This window comes from Semicossyphus pulcher, unplaced genomic scaffold (genome assembly GCF_022749685.1).
Source record: "Semicossyphus pulcher isolate SPU_LCO1_2020_fin unplaced genomic scaffold, fSemPul1.0.p SCAF_5, whole genome shotgun sequence".
In the NCBI taxonomy this organism is placed as follows: domain Eukaryota; kingdom Metazoa; phylum Chordata; class Actinopteri; order Labriformes; family Labridae; genus Semicossyphus; species Semicossyphus pulcher.
The window spans coordinates 16,913,053-16,933,452 of NW_027211726.1; the positions used below are offsets into that span (position 1 = coordinate 16,913,053).

Sequence of the window (20,400 nt, forward strand, 5' to 3'; positions counted from 1 at the left end):
ACGGTCATGCACAGATACACAGGAAAGCCAAAAGAAAGCTGGAAGACGCATCAACATTCCTCGGTTTATGGCGTTCCCACTCTTCCTTTAACTGTTCTGTGATTCTATTCTGTTCACCATTGCAGGCCTTTCTGCTAAAGCAAGCTTAACTCACACTTACAGACGGTTAAAGTCTTAAGGCCAAACACACTCAGTATAGGGGTAATAATCAGATCTCTGGTCAACAACCTCGGCGGTAGTCTCGCCTGAAAAATTGATCTTGTTATGTACACAAAGATCAGACGGTTCAACTCCATACGATTCTGCACGGACACAATAAAGACTTTGCTCTTACGCTAGCATCTGGGCTAATTTAGCTCCAGATAAGCCGAGCTAGCACTTTTAGCATGCATGCGTTAGAATCCTTCATGAAGAGGGTGTGTGCAGGGCTGAAACAGTAACTTTATGTGGAGTACGACCACAGTGGCATCCCAGAGCTCTATATCACAGGATTGCATAAGATCAAACACACACACACATGTGGAGGCTCTCACACACAGACAGCGAACATATTCTAGGCCAGAGATAAATGATGTCGACCTTTCACCTCCTCTCTCTCTCTCTCTCTCTCACCCTCTCCCTCTCCCCATGTGTATCTCTCTCACACCTGTTTATGTCAAATGTCAAACCCATGCACGCCAAACATTCATTCCCTCACACACACACACACTCACACACACACACATGTGCCAGTTTAGACACGCTAATAGAGGAGAGCTAAGGGAGGCAACTCGAGGACAAGGGCAGTGGGACAGGGTGTATAGCATGGTGTGATGTGATGTAACAGAAGGCGCTATTGACGATTTTTTTCCCACAATCCATCCTTTTTCAGGGCAAAAGTGTATGTGCGTGGTTGAGTGCGTGTGTGTGGTGGGAAGGGACATTAGTTTCAATATGTTTAATTGTTATTACACAACCACCAGAGATCATCAGACCATCTGCAGATAAAGGAATTTCACAGAGACACACAGGGAAGATAAGCAGACATTTAAGCTTATGAATGAATGCTGCTACTTTATGTGTGTGCGCTAGTATCTGTATATTTTTGTGAGGACTTTTATGGCAAATAAGGACATGTTGTCCTGTTCTCAAATCTTCAAAGGCTGTTGAAGGTATTTCTTTTTCAGAAAAATAGATTAACATTCTGGGATTTAATTGGTTTCTTGCCGAGCGTTTGGTAAGAAGATTGAAAGCGCTCCTGCATCTGTATGCTAACTATGAAGCTACAGCTAGCAGCCTGTTAGTAGCTTAACACAAAGAACGGGAGGTCAGTTAGCCTTGCAAAGAAATAGTCTGGTATACAATTAACCATAAAACCACAACTCAATATTTATATTTCTTAATGTGTCAAGTTTAGAGGCGCTGGTAAGTAAGAGGCCTTTTCTACCTTTGGACAGAACCACGCTAACTGTTTCCCCCCGAAACAGTCTTTATGCTAGGCTAAGCTAATCAGCTGCTGGTTGTAGCTTCATATTTAACGTACAGACATGTGAGTGGTATCATTCTTTGCATTTAACACTCAGAAGGAAGGTGAAAAACATTGTCAAAGTGGTCAACTTATTATAGATAATTGTTGAAAGTCTTTTAATTTAAAAATGGTACATTGGGTACAAAATATATATAATATTAAGTAACACAGCACAAAAATAGGTAGGTAGTCTGCTTCTTCGGGTCTGTGTGATGTGATTTCATTCGACAGGATTCACAGTGGCAATTCAGTTCAAGCCAACGACCCAACACCTTCCATCCCATTTTGATTTAAATGTTGCTTTCAAGCCTGATTGTTTCCCGGGCCTTTAAAGACCAAGGCCTTTGTTATCACTGTCAACAAGTCCCATAAAGACAAAGAGCAACAAGGCACTATCCGTCTCTCACCCTGTCTGGGGTTCAGTGATGAACCTATTTGTTCCTGTGAAGACACAAATTTCTTAAAATCATAAATGTTAACTTATATTTTCAGTTAAGTCTTAATAATTTTCTAAAAACTGGGCACTGTAGCTAACGTTATTTAAGCAGGACGACAATCTTTCTGCATGTGCTTGCAAAATTGCTCTGCAGAAATAAACCCTACAACACCCTCATCTTGACCTCATGACTACAGCTCACTCCATCACATGCATTTGCACAAGCACAAACAGAAACACACATTTGCACACACACACACACACACACACACACACACACAGTACTTGCTGCCCTCCGTGCTCTTGCAGGCCAGACTGAGGTCAGCTAAAGTCAAACAAGCACAAAAGCAGGTGGAAAAATCCCAAAGTAAGAAACGTAGTGAGGCAAGAAGAGGGACAGAGAGGAGCCTCAGGACATTCATTTAACCTTCAACCCCCACCCTCACCTCAACCCCCTCCTCCCCTCAGGCTCAATCTGTTTTCTTTCCCATTCTCTCTGTGACAGCGGGGGGTTTGTTCATCAGCCCCACCTCATCCTCCCCCAACTCTGTCCTTCAGTCTGCCTCTGTACGGTGGCCCTGTTGCTCTCACTGAACCCCCCTGTCTTACTCATTCTCACATGTTCAATCACTCTTAGTTTGCACGTTGCATATAGAGAAGAAACACAGTATTGATAGACCATGTTTACATTTCTTTTAGCTGTCACACTGTGTCCATTGGTGATCATGAAGATGCGGCTGTAAACAGGATGTGGTTAGAGCCGAAGCCACCAATCAGTGATGAATTGATAGAAATAATATACAGAAATTATGTTATGGAAAGGTTGTCAGTTTCTCTTTTTTCAGAGTTTTACTATGTAACGTGAAATTGGATAAAAAGGACAATATTGAGGGAATAAAGTAAGAAAACATGCCTGCACACCACAGTATGTTTAAATCTACCTAAAAATACTACATCAAATACTGTTGAGGCTAAACCAAGTCATGCAAACCAATACATACAAATCTACATATATTTCACATTCAGTTATCTCATATTTGCATGCTAGCGATTTTTGCAGAACACGTTTAGCTCTCATTGCTTTTTCCCCCCTCCCTCCTCCCGCCCCTGACGTCACGAACAGCCGGTATAAATCCAGCCAGTAGGCTCGCAGCAGCAGCCGGTGGTGCTGACTTCATTTTCCCCGTCTCTCTCCCTCCTCTCTCACTCTGTCGCTCCCTCGCTTCGCAGCCTCTCACTAACGCCCTCACACCGTTTCTCTCGCGCGCTCAATACCTACCACCCTACTGCAGACATGGCCGAAGCTTTCGTTGGCACGTGGAACCTGAAGGACAGCGTCAAATTTGATGAATACATGAAGGAGCTGGGTAAGTGTGTATATTTTTTGTGTACAACATACATGCATGTGAGCGTGTGCGCATGCGCGTGTAGGATGCAGCAGCGCTGCATGTGAGCACATGTGAGCAATGGGGCTGAGGAGAGATAAAGGCTTTCAAGTGCGTTTGTGTTTAAACTGTTTGAGCAGCTGTTGGAGAGTGAAAACAAATATGGGGAGATAAAGAAGGGGAGAATAAGGGAGGAACCAAATTGAAGAATGAAAAAAAGAGGTAGGGGAGGAATAAGGGTAGAAAAGGGAAGAGAAAGAGAAAGAAAGCAGGAGGCGATGGGAACCAGAGGGGGAGGAAAGAAGAGGAAGAGTGGTTGACCGCATGGCCTAAGTGCTGGAAACGAGGGAGGGGCTCTCTTTAAGTGGAGGAAAAAAAAGGTACCCCACTGTGAGAAACTCTGAATGGCAAACAAATGGCATTCACACACACGCACACACACACACACACTTGAGCGTAATGTGGGTGACCTTCGCTGAAAGCGGTCCATTGTGCGAGGCCATGGGAGGAATATTAAGATGGTCCCAGTGCCAAAGCAGGGAGCTACTGGGAGGATCAAGTGGGCTCCAAAATATTTCACACACACTCATGCATAGTTTGGTGTGTGTGTGATGGGGTCAGGTTCTCTGACTTTTACAACCATGAAGAATGCCACTAAAATATTTGAATCTGTGTGTGAGTGAGAGAGAGAGAGATTCATGCCCAGTGACCTCAGAGCCACATTAACATCGACCTGTCCACTGGTCACCATCGTAACCAAAGACCCATCAACCTCCAACCCCAATCCTCTTGATCAATGAGACACTCACACAAACACACTCCCACACAGAGGCTTTTTGTTGTATTGATTGTGGAACGTTGCTCTGCCTCTTGGAGATGAACTGGATTGTCAGCCTGAAAGCATGTTTTCTGCTGTTGTTGTAGCAAAGGGTGTGAGTCACTGTTATCCAATGAAATGAACTCTCCTGATCCTCACACACACACACACCCTAAAAGAGGAAAGCGAGCAGTCATTTGTGCACATACATGCCCAGACAGGCAGTCAGGTCAACAGGACCATTTAAAGAACACGTTGCAGGTTTGGACAGCAGACAAATAGAGATAAGAGAGAGTTAGCTGAAGGAGGCCCGAGGGCAAATTTATGACTATTGCTGTAACATTTCGCTAAAAATAGGCCCCTTAATAACCTTAATTACAGAGGCATTTACTTTATAAATTCTATTTTGGATTCAGGCAGTTGTGGTTGGGTAGTCCGCCACTTTAATCAAGGTGGACATATCAACATTTTTGGATCTATAGGGAGAGGAAAATCCTTTTTCATTTGGATGTTCCCTACTCTTCCCTGTGGTGCTGACTCCAAGTTGACATTGGCTTTTAGTAGAGTATCTCAAAAACTTTAAAATGGATTGCCATGAAATTTGGTACAGGCATTCAGACTTCCAACAGGATGATTTATAAAAAACGTAGTGTTTCCTCAACATTTCATCTAGCGCCACCAGCAGGTCAAAGCTTCCCTTAGACTGTCAAATATATCAACATCTCCTGAGTGGATTAGCTCCTTTTTGTCGCTCATTGTCCCCAGAGAAGAAATCCCAACCACAAAAGAAAATGTCAAAATGATTCAGAGCAAAATGTTTAAACTATTGGATTGCCATGAAATTAATACAGCCCCAGTTTTACTTGTGGCTGCAGGAGTTTTTGAAGTTTTGTACAACCCAAGAATATTCATCCTTAACACCCAAAGAGAATATCGCAAGTCCGAGATCCGTGTCCCAACCTGTGGAGACAATACGTTAACTACTACTGTTTTCTAACTCAAACATTACGAGCCCAAAATTCAAATTTTACAGAACAGAAAAAAACACCCTAGACTCCTTGTGTTAGTTTAGTACACAATGCACAAAGGCCATCACCCTCAGGTGTACATTCTGTTCAGTAACAATTTGCATGTAGCTTGCTTATGTTAGCAATTAGCCTAGAACAGTTTGTTTGATCTGTTCATTTGTTTTCTCCAGGTGTGGGTTTTGCTACACGTAAAGTGGGAAACCTGACCAAGCCCACCACCATCATCTCAATGGACGGCGACACGGTCACGGTGAAGACACAGAGCGCCGTTAAGAACACAGAGCTCTCCTTCACGCTGGGACAGGAGTTTGACGAGACCACCGCCGATGACAGGAAAGTTAAGGTGAGAGGTCAAAGGTCACGTTGGACAGACAGAACAATAAAGAAGTATTCAAGGGCAAAATCTACTATTACAACCATAGTGTCCTCGCACCTTAAAAATACTGAAGTATCCATAGTGACAATGATAATTACAATCATGAGGATGATGGATTGCTTCACAAACAACTGTTAGCTGCATATTGGCTGGAATGTAAACAGAAGGTAGGTCAGAGAGATCAGGGGTGAAAGATGGGGATCAGAGGAGATGCTCTGGTCATAATTTGTAACCATGAAATGAGACCGAAGGCACAGCAGCCTCAACTTACTCTCATATTGAGGGTACAGGCGTATGACCTGTGGTTCAGAGGAGTATAGAGTTTGAAAGCAAGAGGTCAGAGGTCTGTAAAGCAAGTAGGAGTTAAGGAGAGTCGAGAAGTCCCATTTCAAGATGAAGATTTAGTGAGAGAGGCAGAGGGAAAGATAAAATCAGAATAAGGATGAGAAGAAACATTAGAGAAGATGAAACGTCGCCTGTTGGAAATAAGCCACAGGCTGTAAACTTTTTTTTTTTTTTCTCAGACACAAAATGTCCATATCAGTTTCAAAACGATTGAAATAATTGATTTTCCTTGGACAACACTATCAAAATTAAACAACTTAACCCTATGAATGTTAGATTTTCTCTTCAAACTTTGTAGTACAAAAATTTAAAAGAGGAAATAACACATTGTTCCTCTTACAAATATGAAGCTACATTTACAAGCAGTCAAACAAATCAGTCTATTTAACATTAAAGATTTTGCTGCTACAGCCTGGTTTTCATCTGGTACTGACCAGGAGCTAATGGCGGCTAATAGCGGCTAATGTTAGCAAACATTTATAGCTATATCTTTGGCCCAAAGCTGACATTACTGTGTCAGTTAATTGACTTAATGACTCTTTTTAAGTTCACAGTGGATGTTAGTATTACCCATAATTTTGTTATTGTTTCATGTAACTTGCAGTTAAAGTTAGATAAGTCAGCTAGTTAGCTAAGTAGCATTTTCTGGTTAGCAGGTCAAGCTGAACTAATTTACACTACTTCATAGAGTGTGTAGTAGCTTTATCTATGAAATGTTTAATATTTCTTCAGCTCGTAATATGTTACATTGTAAACATAATATGCAAGTAAAGCTAACTATTACCATAAATTAATATGGTGGCGTAAAAAGGAGTATTAGCCTCTAAAATGTAGGGATATAAGGTAGCATAAAAGGGAAACACTAAAGCAACTGTATTTAAATACATGAATGTAGCTCCTTTTAATGGTACAAACAATAATTCTGAAAGTGATTATTATAATGTTATGTACATTAAGGTGTAATATACTCTCTCTTTTCGCTCCAGTCCTTAGTAACAATAGACGGTGGGAAGCTTGTGCACGTACAGAAGTGGGACGGCAAAGAGACCAGTCTGGTCAGGGAAGTCACCGGCAAGGAGCTCATGCTGGTAAGTGCTAACACAAAATACACACTTTTAACACCGGTAAATGTGTGTTTGCTGTATTTTAACTTTCTCTTTCCCTCGTAGACACTCACAATGGGAGAAGTCGTTTCCACGCGTCGCTATGAGAAGGCAGAGTAAAAACACAACACTGAAACCTCCCTCCAGCATCTTCTTGCATCAGCTTAAGTCCTGCACCCCAAAACCCCGGCCAAGAAACACCCTGCGTTTGGCTGATTCCCCTCAATGTCACTTCATACTGTGCACTCAGTATTAACATTTCTACTGACTGTGACCTCCCCTTTTATCCGTGTCCCTCTGTTTAAACTGTTGTGTAAGAAACACTGAATAAATTCCAATGTTTTGTTGTTGTTTTCTCTAAAACCGTAGGTCTGCATATTTCTTTCTTTTTTTTTAGAAAATGTGAAATGCATGGTGCCTATGATAAACCTGGAAAAGTGTTACAAAATGAAAGCTTGCCTATCGAGAAAAGAAAAGTGTCTACACTATTAAACAAAATGGAAAAACAACGACGTTGCTTCAGGTTGTGTTTTTTTTCTCTTAAGCGGTGTTGTGTGGTCATTCATGGCAGTTACATCCGTCCAGCTACGGAAAGTTTACTCACTAAATGCAACGTTTACTCGACTCCTACCCTGAAGTCTACTAACACTGTAGTAAGCAAATATCCTGGAGAGAAAGTACACATTATTCCAGTTTACACAATGCACTATGTGGGCATTATGTAAAGTGTCATTCAAGGAGCTTCAGCCCAAGAGTTCAGTAGTGCAAAACAATTGTTGACGGCTAAATAGAACCAAACAGTGTGACCATAGTTTCCATTACAGCTGATTTATATGGACTCAAATAGAGGCTAATTATAGATCCTGCTCCTGTGTGTGTGTTGCCTTTGCTCTGGCTAGGTGAGGGGAAAGTTTCATTAAAGCTTGTACAAGGTGTGCGGGTACTGTTGTGCCCTGTACTTGTACGTTCGGTGTGTGACCGTGCTTTCTAAATTCAGATCATTCCCTCCTACAGTAGCTGGACGTCATGTGTTAGTGACACGTTGCCAACTGGAGTCAGGGTGAAGGGGTGAGAGGGCGCAGGACGACTCTGGCCACCTCCTAAAGTTACCTTGAACTCAACTGGTCACAAGACGGAATGAGCCATGCTCAAAGCAAAAATAGATTATTAGGAGTATAACGCTTGTGACATATGTATTATGACTACAGGATATCCAAATATGTGTTTAGAAGGAAAGTAGACACACAAAGCAAGCAGAAATAAACTGATCTGATGAGAGCAATCCTTACGGTAGATAATTCCTGGTATACTTTGCTCTTAATGGACTCAAAAGTGATCACAGTTTTGTTACAACTTACAATCATTTCGATAAACCTCCCCATCAATGAATGGAGTTTGAAAAACAGTACTTTCACAACCATTTGTGAGGCCAAAAATCAAGTCAAATTTCAGACATACATCAAATACTATAACAATGCTCCGTAACAAATGCACTTATTTCATGCAAAAGGGTGCAGAAGTGTATTAAATTACACAAAAAACGTTTTTGCACAACTAAAAGGAGAAAGGGCAAATGTGTGTGTCTCAGTCATCTAAATATGAGCTGGCTCTTGTTGCATGACATTTACATCAATACATATACAGCATAAAGAGGGAGCACAAGCAACACCAATACTACAACTTGGAAAGTAGCGCAGCTCCAAGGTCAAATTTGCATCCAAACTCCCTTTTCCAGAGACTTCTAAAACAACTCCCAGACTTCATTGGAAGACGAAGTTCCTGAACTTTGGAAAACACTTAAGTGTTTCTTTGTTAGGATTAATTCCAATGCTAGTGGCATGGATTAATGTATGAATGTATTTGATTAGTATTTGAACTCTTTGCATTAAATATTCTTGGATGAGTTTACATGAAATTTGGTACAAAGATTCTTGTCCTCATCAGGATGATCCCTTCACATCTCATCTAGCATCATCATTGGGTTAAATTTAATTTTGTTTTATGAAAAACCTGCAAAACTATTAACATCCCCATCGCCTTAAGCCGTATTTTGTTGATTAGAAAATATTAGCATGCTAACACAGCAAACTAAGATGTGAAAATGTTATCATTATTATTGCTGTTGTGACAGCATTAGCATTTAGCAGAGCCTCATGGTGGTAGTTTTTTTGTGTTTAAATCAAACTTTATTCCAACAAATTACAAATACAACAAAATCATACAGTCAGATGACAATCAGGTTTAGTCTAATCATACAGACAGACGTCCTGTATGAAAATCAGAATCAAGTTTATTGCCAAGTAGGTTTACACATACAGGGAATTTGACTTGGTGTTTAGGTGCAGAACAATTGACATAACATACAGTAGTATCCACATACATTTTAATAATCAAAAAGATGTTTTGGTTCATGTCCAGGTCTTCTAGTCAGTAATTCTTCAGAAAAGATCTGTATTTTCTGTCCAATCGTTTCACCACAATGTACAGAGACATATCGATTTGGTCTTATTGGTTCCTGTTGAGTGGAAAACCCCTCAAGGCCCCCTAAAGTCAAATCAAACATTTCAATACAAGTTAAACAAATATGCAGACTCTACTTTTAACATTTTTTGTTTACTGATTATATTTGTTGTATTTAAATGATATGCAGTAGTGCAACACAAACTCACAATTCAGGTTGTGCAAGCTCGGGATCCTACTTACAGTTTAACCGGCCGTATTAAAATTAATTGTGTGCATCCGTTTGGTGCAAACAAGAAAAAGGAGAACTTAGGGGAAATTGAGCGGAGCCTCGAGACTGACCATTGAACTGGAGTCACTGCCAAGGGAGTGAATTGGAGTCGTGTCAAACCACCACAGCTGGAAGCAATCTGGTTCTCCTCAATCCAACAAGTAGGAGTTTAAAAGTGGGTCAAAAATGGGTCAAAACAGGACAAAAGAAACAAGATGCTGAGACTCTAATGCCGCCTTATCTCGTCTTACATTGACAAGAAGTTATTTCTGTTGCCTTTGTGCAGCTTTGACCTCATGGGATACAACCCAGCCTTATATTTATGTTGGGAGACACCTCTTCTTACTTACAAACACTAACTCAACATGACCTTATGGAAGACTGGACCCAACCTGAGATATTCTAATGTTTGTGTGTGTTTGTAAGCGTTCACCCCCTGAGGACAAGCAACAATGAGAGTTCAAGGTCCAAGAACAAAGAGATCAAGAGGTACGTTAGAAATAAAAACACTTTTAATGGAGCAAACAGTTCACATGCAGGAAGACGGTTGTGTGTGATGCAAGCAGTCCCCCACAGGCAAGATACACAACACACAATAAAGGAACAGACAACCTCAGGATATCACTATAGCTTCGAGTTCCTGTCAAGCTCACTTGTGCTGCAATACACGTCCTGTTTGTGTTTTACTACTTCCTATGTGTGTGTATCTCTGTCTGTGTGGACTGTTCAGAAGGACTTTCACGTCAGACCCTCTCCAAGAGTCGGCTTTACTGTCTTTATGTGCACTTAATGGATTTCCCAGAGCGTATGAAACCAGATAGCTGCAAACAATATCCTGATTTCAAGAGGGTTAGCAGCTTGCTGCCATACTGCTTACAGCTATCCTGTTACATATGGTGTGGAAGCTCCTCCCTTTGTGGGGGAGCCAGAGGTTACTTTAGGACAAGTCTGGCTCATCACCTGATTTTAGCAGCACTGTCCTTCTTGACCCTTTTTGATTATTTAAAAAGTTGATAATATGTCTTAATGAAGAGGCAATTAGTAAAACATTCCTAAACTTAAATAGATGGCAGCCTCTATATTGAGCGGTTGTTATTAAAAGACACACAGCGTGAAGTCTGCCACTCTGCCTCTTGCCACCCACTTCCCCTCTTGCGTCTGTCTGATAGCTGCAGTGTGTGAGTGTGTGTGTGTGTGTGTGTGTGTGTGTGTGTGTGTGTCTGTAGTCGTGTGGCTTCCTCAGCTGTGTTTGTGGGATTTATGTTTCTTGTGTTTCTTCTTCTTTTTATCCTCTCTGTCCGAGTCGCGGCGCCTCCTCTTGGTTTTGCATTCGCTGCTGCTACTGCTGCTGCTATCGCTCTCTGACTCTTTTCTCTCTCTCTTCCTCTTCTTTTTGGTTTTCTTTTCCTGGAGGATTAATACACAAAAAGAGGAATCAGATCGTCAGTGTTTCAATACCTCAAAACCCAATCTTTAGCTGCCTTGTATCTCTGTGAGCAACGGATATGCAGTGTGACACAGATAAAGCCAGAGATGTGTGGGTTGTTGCATGAGATGACTCACAGCCAAGACACAAAAAGAAAAGGTGGAAGAGAGTGAGGGCCATGTGAGACATCAACAGATGCACATTTACCTTCTTTTTCTTCTTCTTTTTGTCTGAGTCTTGCTGTGGTGCAACTGTGGAGGTCTGCTGCTGTGGCTGCTGTGGCTGCTGTGGCTCTACGTCGTCATCTTCAGGCACAAGAGCGTACTGCAGGCCCGGGGCAGAGAAACAGTCCTTTGTGAAGTGACCTAAAAAGAGGAACCGTTTAAAAGAACTGCTGTGAAAATGTTTGAGTAAAGTAGAGTCTCTGTTGATTTGTTTATGTTTTTGTACCTTTGCAGCCACACTTTGAGCATGTCGTGTTGAGTACAGCCTCCAGTGTGATCCTGTTTCCAGTGTGATCTCTAAACTGCTTACGTCGCCTTGAGTCCTGCCTACAATCACACACATATTGTTACTTAACACACCTGTCCACGCACACATGTAACAAACTCAAATTCCAAACACTTACTCTGCCATAACATTGTTTGGGTCCAGGTCCCGCCCTGTTCCCTGATTGACAGCTTTCATTGAGAAGGACAACTTCACCTTCTCACCCTGAATCTAAGAGGCAGAGAAGAAAGAGCTGCAGTCAACCTATTTTCTTCAATGGCAAGGCAACCTGTGTGAGTGTTGTTACCTCTCTCCCAATGACTTTAATCCACACTTTTTCCCCCACATCGACAATCTCAGAGGCACTCTCAACCCGAGTGGCTGACATCTCACTCACATGTACCAGGCCTGTATGTAAAAGAGAGAAAGTTTAGATGACAAACTAAAATATTGAGAAAAACTGAATTGCCATCATTTCATCAAGACACAAAGATTCAATCATACTGTTTTCTGATCTTAAGATGTTGTCAGTATTGAGCTTTTTCACATTACATCCACTCTGATCTCCCCCACCGACAATTTAAACCAGGTTTAACTTATTTAAAATAACATGATTCACTCTAAAACACCCTTTTTAAATTAAATTATTTTCTGAGGATTTGACGGGCATGTCTTAGTTGCTGAATTTATACCAGTAAACTTTGCTTAGCTCGCCCTCTAGTGGTGAAAATGAACAGGTGAAGAAAAAATGTCCTGAGAAACAAAACAAAACAGTTCAAACTGATTGCCTACAAGGTTATGCTTATATATAGAAATATGTAAACATACTAAAAACATGGGCTTACACTGTAATATTTACTCTTCCACATCATCTGTTTTATGCTGTATTGTGCCCCCAAACTGCAGGATGCTGGCACTCTTAATGTCCCTGTAAACAACAAAACTGACATCTGACTGACTCATCCAACCTCTTCTCGCATCAGAAATGTTTTTTGCTTAATTTAACTTCAGTGTCTTTCAGTCTGTTTCCTGCATCGTCTGCTCTCACTCTCCTTCTCTCTTGGCTCTGGCCATAGTCCCATCTCTGACACAGTGGTTTTACCTGGCAGGGAATGTAGGTGTTGACTTAGCATCTTTCTAGCACTGCATGTCTCTCTGTTATTTCATAGTTGTCAATGTTACTGTAGGTTTACTGTTTGAAAGCTCTATGAGATTTTTTAATGACGTTTTCTAATCTTATTTTGTTAACTATCATGTCTCTGCTACTGAGTCTTATGTGTTTTATGGTGGTTTGTTTTTGCCTTTTTTACTGCAGCATTTTTACACATTTTTAAATCAATTAGTCAAATATTTGTGGATGATTAAAATAAAAGGCTTCACATAAATGAGATTAATTTTTTACCAACCTTCCTTCTTGTATCCTGGCAGTCTGACGAAGGCTCCGTAAGTCTGCACAGAGACAACCTCTCCCTTGGCAATGCTGTACATAGGGGGCAGACCATCCAGTCCAGCAGGCTCCCGTGCCTGGTCATCACTGTCAGACATTGTCACAGTTGCTGTAGAGCGCAGGCATCAACAAGTCAATCTAAGAGATTGATAACGAAACATATTTTATTTTTTGTAGTATGATCAAAATAGAAGAGAGTGTTGTTATTTTGAGACTGAGGTTTTAGTATGTTTTTGTCAACATAAAGTTCTGTAGATTGATACAAAAATCAAGTGTGTAGGGACATGCCCAACAGAAAAAAACACAAAAAAGCAGTATAAGAATTAAATATTAAAATTCATATTAATTCTGAACAAAGTTAAGTAATAAGAAATGTTGTAATTGTTGTTATTCATGCAATATATCATTTCATCAGATCGATATAAAAGGTAGTTATAAGGGCATTTGCAGAGGCATGCAGAATTTGCCCTGTTACAGCCTTAGAGGTCAAAGGTCAAATTCTGTCGTCCTTAGCGTCATGAAAATGTGACTGGTAGATAGATTATAATCTAAGCATTACAATTATATATGACTTCATGATATTCTGTACAGGCTACCCTCTTTATACTGGCTCTATATGAAAAATGGCAAAAAAAGTATGACAAAATTGTAATGATGGAGGGATGAAAAAAGGAGTGATAGCACGTAGAAAGCTACCATTGCTGCACTGCTATCATACATTTTCAACACTAGGGACATAGACCTTTATAAAAAACACTTTGAGACATGGTCCCTCCAAATGGGCACGACCAACCCCGAGGCTTATGGACTATATATGTATATGAGAATCAGAGGGTACAAATGTAAGCAGAAGCCCTTAGATTGAATAAAAAACGAGAACAGGCTAACTTAACTTTACATTTGCTGTACCAGGATAGCTTATTTTGAATAGTAGCAGTGAAGCTAACGTTAGCTAGCTTGTTTAAAGCAATTCTTTCTCCCAAACTAAACAAGCAAATCCGACAAAAAACACATTAACAGTATAATTGGTTCATGCGTTATGTACAACCCTAAACTTTAACAGGATAGACAATGCACAGTGGAGCGCTAAGTCAGGAGAAAGCATTGGAATAAAATAATACTACCTTGCGTGTTAGCAAAGCTGGTTGAGTTCTACATCCGGGGCATATCAGTTTGACAACATAGCGTGCAGCCAATCAGCGTAACCCGTGCAAGTTGGACCAATCACACGCCTCATAGCCAGCGGAAGTATTTTCTCTGTTCTTTGCTGGTGCTGTTTAGCTCGACGTCCCTCCATGAACGGCGTCCATTCATTTTTCAAAAGATAGCACCGAATTTCAACGTTTTTTAAAATTTCTTGTTGATTAATTCGGGATGATTGAACCTAAGAAGAGACCCGCGGACATGGCGGTGGTTCCCGCTGCCGTGAAGCGGCCCCGAACGGAGCTGGTGGCGGCGGCGCAGTCCCAGCAACTCGTGGCCATGGTACGGAGAAAACTATATACTATACTATACTGGCGAAAATAAAAGTCCTCATGCTAACTTGTTTGAGCTGACCAAACATATTCATATGCGTCAGTAACAAGTTCAGATTCACCCAACATGTTTTCAAGTGCACTAACTGTCGAAGATATTGTGATTAGGAGTATAAACGGGTCGAGTTGCCAGCCAAACGGATAACCAGGATATGAAAATAACATACTATTTCTATGATAACCATCAATAAGATCGTCTTGATATTGCAATAAATTTCAAATATCGGAAGTGTTATTGCACTAAAGTGTGTAAAGGTGTACATTTCTTAAGGTCATAATAGAGATTTGTTTATATTGTTTTTAGAGAGTCTTTGATCCGTTTTTATATTGATTGTTTATTGTAGCTTACTTCACACTTAACATTTACTTCCATCTCACATTTCTGCAATTCTTTGCTCTTTATTTTCATTAAAACTGCTGTAAACTCTAAAAATGTCATGCAATCCACTATGATAAACATCAACTGGACAACATACCTGAATAGATATCTTGAAACACCATTGAGATACAACATAGCTCATAGCTTCTGGATTCTTGTGACAAATATTGATAAGAGCTGAAAATAATCATGAAAAATGGCATATTGTTTTTGTAACTCAAGTTGTCCGAGCTCTCTCCTAGACACGTGGTTTAAGTCTGACTCTGTCATGCAGCAACTTTAATTAACCTACCTGTCTCCCATAGGGACCCCCACGCAGCTCCAGCCTTCAGGCTCCCATTATGCTGATGTCTGGCCACGAGGGCGAGGTCTACTGTTGCAAGTTTCATCCCAACGGAGCCACGCTCGCGTCCTCAGGATTTGACAGGCTCATATGTAAGATGTCAACAATTAAATTGATGCAAAGAGTATATACCTGCTTTGGAGACGTCTTTGTTTTTACCTATTCCTGTGTATCCCTGCTAGTCACTGTGAACAACACATTGAAAACTATGTTTACTTTCTGCAGTGCTGTGGAATGTGTATGGAGATTGTGACAACTATGCAACTCTGAAGGGCCACAGTGGAGCAGTGATGGAGCTGCACTACAACACAGACGGCAGGTATGAACAATTCATGTTATCATAGATTCATTTTTTTATGTGCATGACAAAAGTATCGAAGCACACAACCTTTGAAACTATTTTTATGACAGTTTCACCATAATGAAGTTACATTAATTACAAATGTTGGCATAAAAGAAACACTATCAATAAGCTCCGTTTTCTTGCTGTGTATTTCAGCATGTTGTTTTCAGCGAGCACAGACAAGACTGTAGGCGTGTGGGACAGTGAAACCGGTGAGAGGATCAAGCGTCTGAAGGGCCACACCTCCTTTGTTAACACCTGCTACCCGGCCCGCAGAGGACCCCAGCTCGTCTGCACTGGCAGCGATGATGGGACAGTCAAGGTGAGATCTCCAGCTTTCAGTAGTTTACATAAATGTATCGACCCGTCTAGTTATTGGATTATATCTACTTTCTTATTTTCTATACTTTTTTATCATTGTGCTAAACTGTGAGTCCATCTGTTGGTCTGATCAGGTCTTGATTATCTTTCCATGTGTGTTTGTTTTCTTGGTAGCTGTGGGACATTCGTAAGAAAGGGGCAATCCACACTTTCCAGAACACCTACCAGGTGCTGGCCGTGACCTTTAATGACACGAGTGACCAGATCCTGTCAGGAGGCATCGACAACGATATCAAGGTACTGAACTTCAGAAAACACGGCAAAACCCGAAAATGAAAATGCAATAGGGGGCGCAGATTTAGCTCAGTGGTTAAATCATGTGGCCCATATACAGAGGCTACAGTCCTCGATGCGGTGGCACCCCAGGGTCGTCTCCCAACCTCTTTGCCACGTGTCATCTCTTCCCCTGTTTGTGATACTATCCACTGTCCTGCCTCTCTGAAGCCCCTTATACACTGCCGGGATTATGATGCCTCTGTTACGTTCCGTCTTCTATGCAAAACCCACGGAGACTGAATGGTGGGGCGAAGTGGTTCCACCTCTGAGATGGCATCGGAGGAAGTAACAGAGGCGAAACGCGCTTGTGTAAACAGCAGAGTCGGCAGGGCAGAAATATAGAATAGAAATATAGAAATATCTGATCAGACAAATTCAAATATGCCTTTAAGACATGCACTTAATGTTAATTAGTATACCTTAACAATCAGCATCAGTCTGTTTTCTAAGGACAAAATCACATCATTCAGTTATCTGGTTGTTGACAGCTATTGCTAGTGTCTCAAAATTACACCTTCCAACTCAACTTGCAAATAATGATCATGGAAAGGCTGCTAGCTTCTCTTGAGAAGTCATGGAAGTAGATTGAAGACCTTGAACTCTTAGGATTCTTTACCATATTTTTTTACTTTACAGCCGTTTGGGATTTGTCTTTTATTCTTACAGTTGTGATGCAAGAAACACATTTTGCCAGTGGAAAGTCATAAATATACGTGGTTCAGATGGGAATACAAAAGGAGCATGTGCACCCAACTAGTGGACTTTGTTGACCTCAGTCTCTACTCAGAGGGCCAGTTGCACCTGAAACCTGTTGTCTCCCAAGTTAGTAGATATATTGTTGCTGTAGGTTAGCTGTAAACTTCATCTTCTTTTTGAGTTAGCTGCTAATAGCTAGTGAGGTACACACAAAATGTTCTCCTCTTTCCCTCTGTATTTACTCTTCCACTCAGCTCTGTTATAACCTCTGCTACAGGTTTAAATGCAGAACAACAAAGCCCCCTGTTCTGTCTTCAGTTTATACAGAGCTTCAGTGTGGAATAAAGGTGCAACATTCCCGTAGTGAGCAGGCTTCTTCACTCTTGCATCCTTTGTAATGATATTCAAGAATCACACTGGTGTTTTGTCCTCATTCTGTTCACTCCTCTTCTACAAACCCTGCTGCACACTCCTTTGGATTTTTGTGGTTGACGTGTTGCGTTCATGTGCTGTAAAAACATATGTTTTTTTACTCCTGGACTCCAACCACAATCATGACAACTTGTTCTCAGCCTGTGAAAGCTGCTACAGCTCTAACATTGACATTTCAGTTAAAGCCTACTCTTTGCTCTTTACACAAAAGCACCCTTTTTTAGATACCATGTTAAAAGCTGTTTTTGTGTGTCTTGTGCAGGTGTGGGACCTGAGACAGAACAAGCTGATCTACAACATGCACGGCCACGGAGACTCAGTCACTGGACTCAGCCTGAGCTCTGAGGGATCCTACCTCCTCTCAAACTCCATGGACAACACAGGTAGGATGTTTGAATAGTGATTTACAGTATCAGAAATGCCTTTCTAACAGTTATATCACTGGATTTTCTGTGGCTGTTTCCATGTATACAGTGCGTATTTGGGACGTTCGACCATTTGCACCCAAGGAGAGATGTGTCAAGATTTTCCAGGGCAATGTCCACAACTTTGAAAAGGTAAGTTATAAAAAGCTCCCTGACCCTGTTTGTAGTCTAGAGTGTATGACGTCCACTGATACAGTCTATAACCTTCTGCACAAGTGCTCAGCAGCTGCAGCCCTGCTGGTCCTGCTGCGTCCATGACATTGCCTTTCATCCTCTCCATCTCTGCCGTCACTCTCTGATTCTTGTCTAACACAGAAAAGTTCATCTTATCGCTGCCACATTAACTAACATGTATAGATGTGTCATGTTAGTGATGTAGTTTTTCACTTTTTTTATCTGTCTTTCAGAATTTGCTGAGGTGCTCCTGGTCGACTGACGGCAGTAAGATAGCTGCAGGCTCAGCTGACAGGTGAGAGGAAACTAAACACACTGTGGAAAATATAGGAATATATTAGAAATCTAAAATAAGATATGAAACTGTACAAAGACACGTAAATAATATTAAGATGTCATTTTAACAGGTGGTGCAGTGATGTACTAATTGCTTTTACATAATGAGAACAAGGTTGTAAACAGGTGTGCGGATGAATATAAATAATGTGATATAAATAATGTGACGATAAACAGCCTATAAAACAGTAGTAAAATAAATGTATATAGTCAAATGTAAACTGGTTGTAAATAGATGATAATAATAATAATAGTAATAACTTTAATTTTTATAGCGCCTTTCATGGGACCCAAGGTCGCTTTACAAAGAGGAACACAGAAACACTCACAAACAGACTAGACACAGTACATTAAATGACTGGAGTTAAAGGCTGTAGGCTGTGTTGAATAGATGGGTTTTGAGGAGTTCTTTAAAAGAGTCCAGTGTGGGAGCATTGCGGAGGTCGGGAGGGAGAGCGTTCCAGAGGGTGGGGGCTAGATGTAGTTAGAACCACTGCAGTATATTGCAGAATAGTAACAGTACGTACAGATTGGTATATTTAAAGCAGCAGTAGTAGTATAAAGAAGTCTAGTGGAAAGTGACGTCATGTTTCAACACATGAAATCATTAAGAAATCCTAGTTTCTGTTTAGACTGGTGATACATTAATAATTTTATTTAATAAATACATTATTACATTGCACTGTTTGCAACATGCTTATGTAAGGGATAATGTATAGTGAGTAGGTTGTTGGCGCGGAATGAAATGGCCAGGAATCCCTCTGTAAGCAAGCTGACGTCAAACTTACTGGACTTCTTTCGGCGGATTGATATGATTAAAGTTAGTCCTCCGGATTGTGTGATTAGAGCTGCATACCCAGCAACAGTCTGTTCTTCTTAACAACGGTCTGTTATTGAGAAATAACAGACCTTGGAATGCCGTGATTAACCAATCAGAATCAAGTACAGAGGCACATATCCTGACTTTGTTTATACCGCTCTCTGCATTGTGCGACCATTCTGGTGATGTCAGATGAGGAGGACACAGTCACCGCGACCACAATTATTTTCATAGATATTATAATCACCACATGATTCATAATTAGGGCAAATGTTTAGTTTTGAATGCAATTTAATTTCTACAGAAAAAAGCTATTGAAATTATGATGATGTGACATCTTGTGTAGGCACATCTGGCTTTTAAAGGTAATGGGAGATGATTCGTAGTACCCTTTGCTGCATGCTTATTACTTATTTTGTTCCCAGATTATGCAACATTTAACAAGTAAAAGCTGAGTTGGACAGACCCTTCAGAAACGTGTACTATACATTTAAGAGATTTTGAATGAGGCCCACAATATCTATTTGAGTCAGAGTGTGTGATTACATTTAGACAGTGAATGAACCTCTCAAAATGTATTTAAATAAAGGAGTCAGTGTAGCTGATAACAAGTCTTTGTGTGTTTTTAGGTTTGTGTACATCTGGGACACCACATCACGTAGGATCCTGTACAAGCTGCCGGGTCACGCTGGCTCTGTCAACGAAGTGGCCTTTCACCCAGAGGAGCCCATCGGTGAGTCAGACACTAGTATAGTCTGAGTACACACTGTAATACATGTTAGACAGAATAATATATTTAGGTCTGTCAGAATGTTGTCATCAAACACTTCTGGTTAGTTCACCTCAGGCGCATGACTAATATAAGCGTAATCTTTTTCCCTCTGTGTCTCTCCACAGTGCTGTCTGGCTCCAGCGATAAACGCCTCTACATGGGAGAAATCCAGTAGTATGTATGTGTGTAAACTTGGATGAGTGCGTGTGTGTTTGTGTGTGTGCTGCAAGCAAGGGTCCTGCTTTAGAAGCGGATGGGTGGTGTTTGACACAGGGATAGCGTTCTCTGTAATTTCCCGTGTTTCATCACAGAACAACCTCAGGACTTCTGTTTGAAGTTTATTTTGCTCGGTCACAACAACCGCCACTATGACTTGTTTTTTATTCCGATTTGTTTCT

The 20,400-nt window shown here is 40.9% G+C and overlaps 3 protein-coding genes across 3 annotated transcripts; 2 read left to right on the forward strand and 1 right to left on the reverse strand.

The window, feature by feature from the left end:
- Window positions 1-3,115: 3,115 nt before the first annotated feature.
- Window positions 3,116-7,506, forward strand: fabp3 (fatty acid binding protein 3, muscle and heart). Its single transcript, XM_069681024.1, has 4 exons — window positions 3,116-3,310; window positions 5,344-5,516; window positions 6,881-6,982; window positions 7,064-7,506. Exons 1-4 carry the CDS (start codon window positions 3,238-3,240, stop codon window positions 7,115-7,117), a joined length of 402 nt encoding a protein of 133 aa, XP_069537125.1. The 5' UTR covers window positions 3,116-3,237; the 3' UTR covers window positions 7,118-7,506.
- A 2,716-nt stretch (window positions 7,507-10,222) lies between these two features.
- On the reverse strand, window positions 10,223-13,224 carry zcchc17 (zinc finger, CCHC domain containing 17). The gene is made up of 6 exons (XM_069681304.1): window positions 13,050-13,224; window positions 11,951-12,051; window positions 11,783-11,874; window positions 11,605-11,705; window positions 11,362-11,519; window positions 10,223-11,135 (listed from the first exon to the last, which is right to left on the reverse strand). The coding sequence occupies exons 1-6, from the start codon at window positions 13,186-13,188 to the stop codon at window positions 10,968-10,970; spliced, it is 759 nt and encodes a 252-aa protein (XP_069537405.1). The 5' UTR covers window positions 13,189-13,224; the 3' UTR covers window positions 10,223-10,967.
- Window positions 13,225-14,379: 1,155 nt separating this feature from the next.
- snrnp40 (small nuclear ribonucleoprotein 40 (U5)) lies at window positions 14,380-20,400 on the forward strand. Its single transcript, XM_069681725.1, has 10 exons — window positions 14,380-14,575; window positions 15,310-15,439; window positions 15,573-15,666; window positions 15,847-16,012; window positions 16,186-16,308; window positions 17,738-17,858; window positions 17,950-18,032; window positions 18,308-18,369; window positions 19,860-19,963; window positions 20,128-20,400. Exons 1-10 carry the CDS (start codon window positions 14,465-14,467, stop codon window positions 20,175-20,177), a joined length of 1,044 nt encoding a protein of 347 aa, XP_069537826.1. The 5' UTR covers window positions 14,380-14,464; the 3' UTR covers window positions 20,178-20,400.

Bases quoted from the DNA above. Each gene is read 5' to 3' on its own strand.
- fabp3 (XM_069681024.1), top strand. From the start codon at position 3,238: ATGGCCGAAGCTTTCGTTGGCACGTGGAACCTGAAGGACAGCGTCAAA. The intron at 3,311-5,343 runs GTAAGTGTGTAT...TGTTTTCTCCAG, and splicing joins TGAATACATGAAGGAGCTGG to GTGTGGGTTTTGCTACACGT. The intron at 5,517-6,880 runs GTGAGAGGTCAA...TTTTCGCTCCAG, and splicing joins CCGATGACAGGAAAGTTAAG to TCCTTAGTAACAATAGACGG.
- zcchc17 (XM_069681304.1), bottom strand. From the start codon at position 13,188: ATGTCTGACAGTGATGACCAGGCACGGGAGCCTGCTGGACTGGATGGT. The intron at 11,875-11,950 runs GTAACAACACTC...TCTGCCTCTTAG, and splicing joins TTAAAGTCATTGGGAGAGAG to ATTCAGGGTGAGAAGGTGAA. The intron at 11,520-11,604 runs GTACAAAAACAT...TCCTCTTTTTAG, and splicing joins CTCAAAGTGTGGCTGCAAAG to GTCACTTCACAAAGGACTGT.
- snrnp40 (XM_069681725.1), top strand. From the start codon at position 14,465: ATGATTGAACCTAAGAAGAGACCCGCGGACATGGCGGTGGTTCCCGCT. The intron at 16,309-17,737 runs GTACTGAACTTC...TGTCTTGTGCAG, and splicing joins GCATCGACAACGATATCAAG to GTGTGGGACCTGAGACAGAA. The intron at 17,859-17,949 runs GTAGGATGTTTG...CCATGTATACAG, and splicing joins AAACTCCATGGACAACACAG to TGCGTATTTGGGACGTTCGA.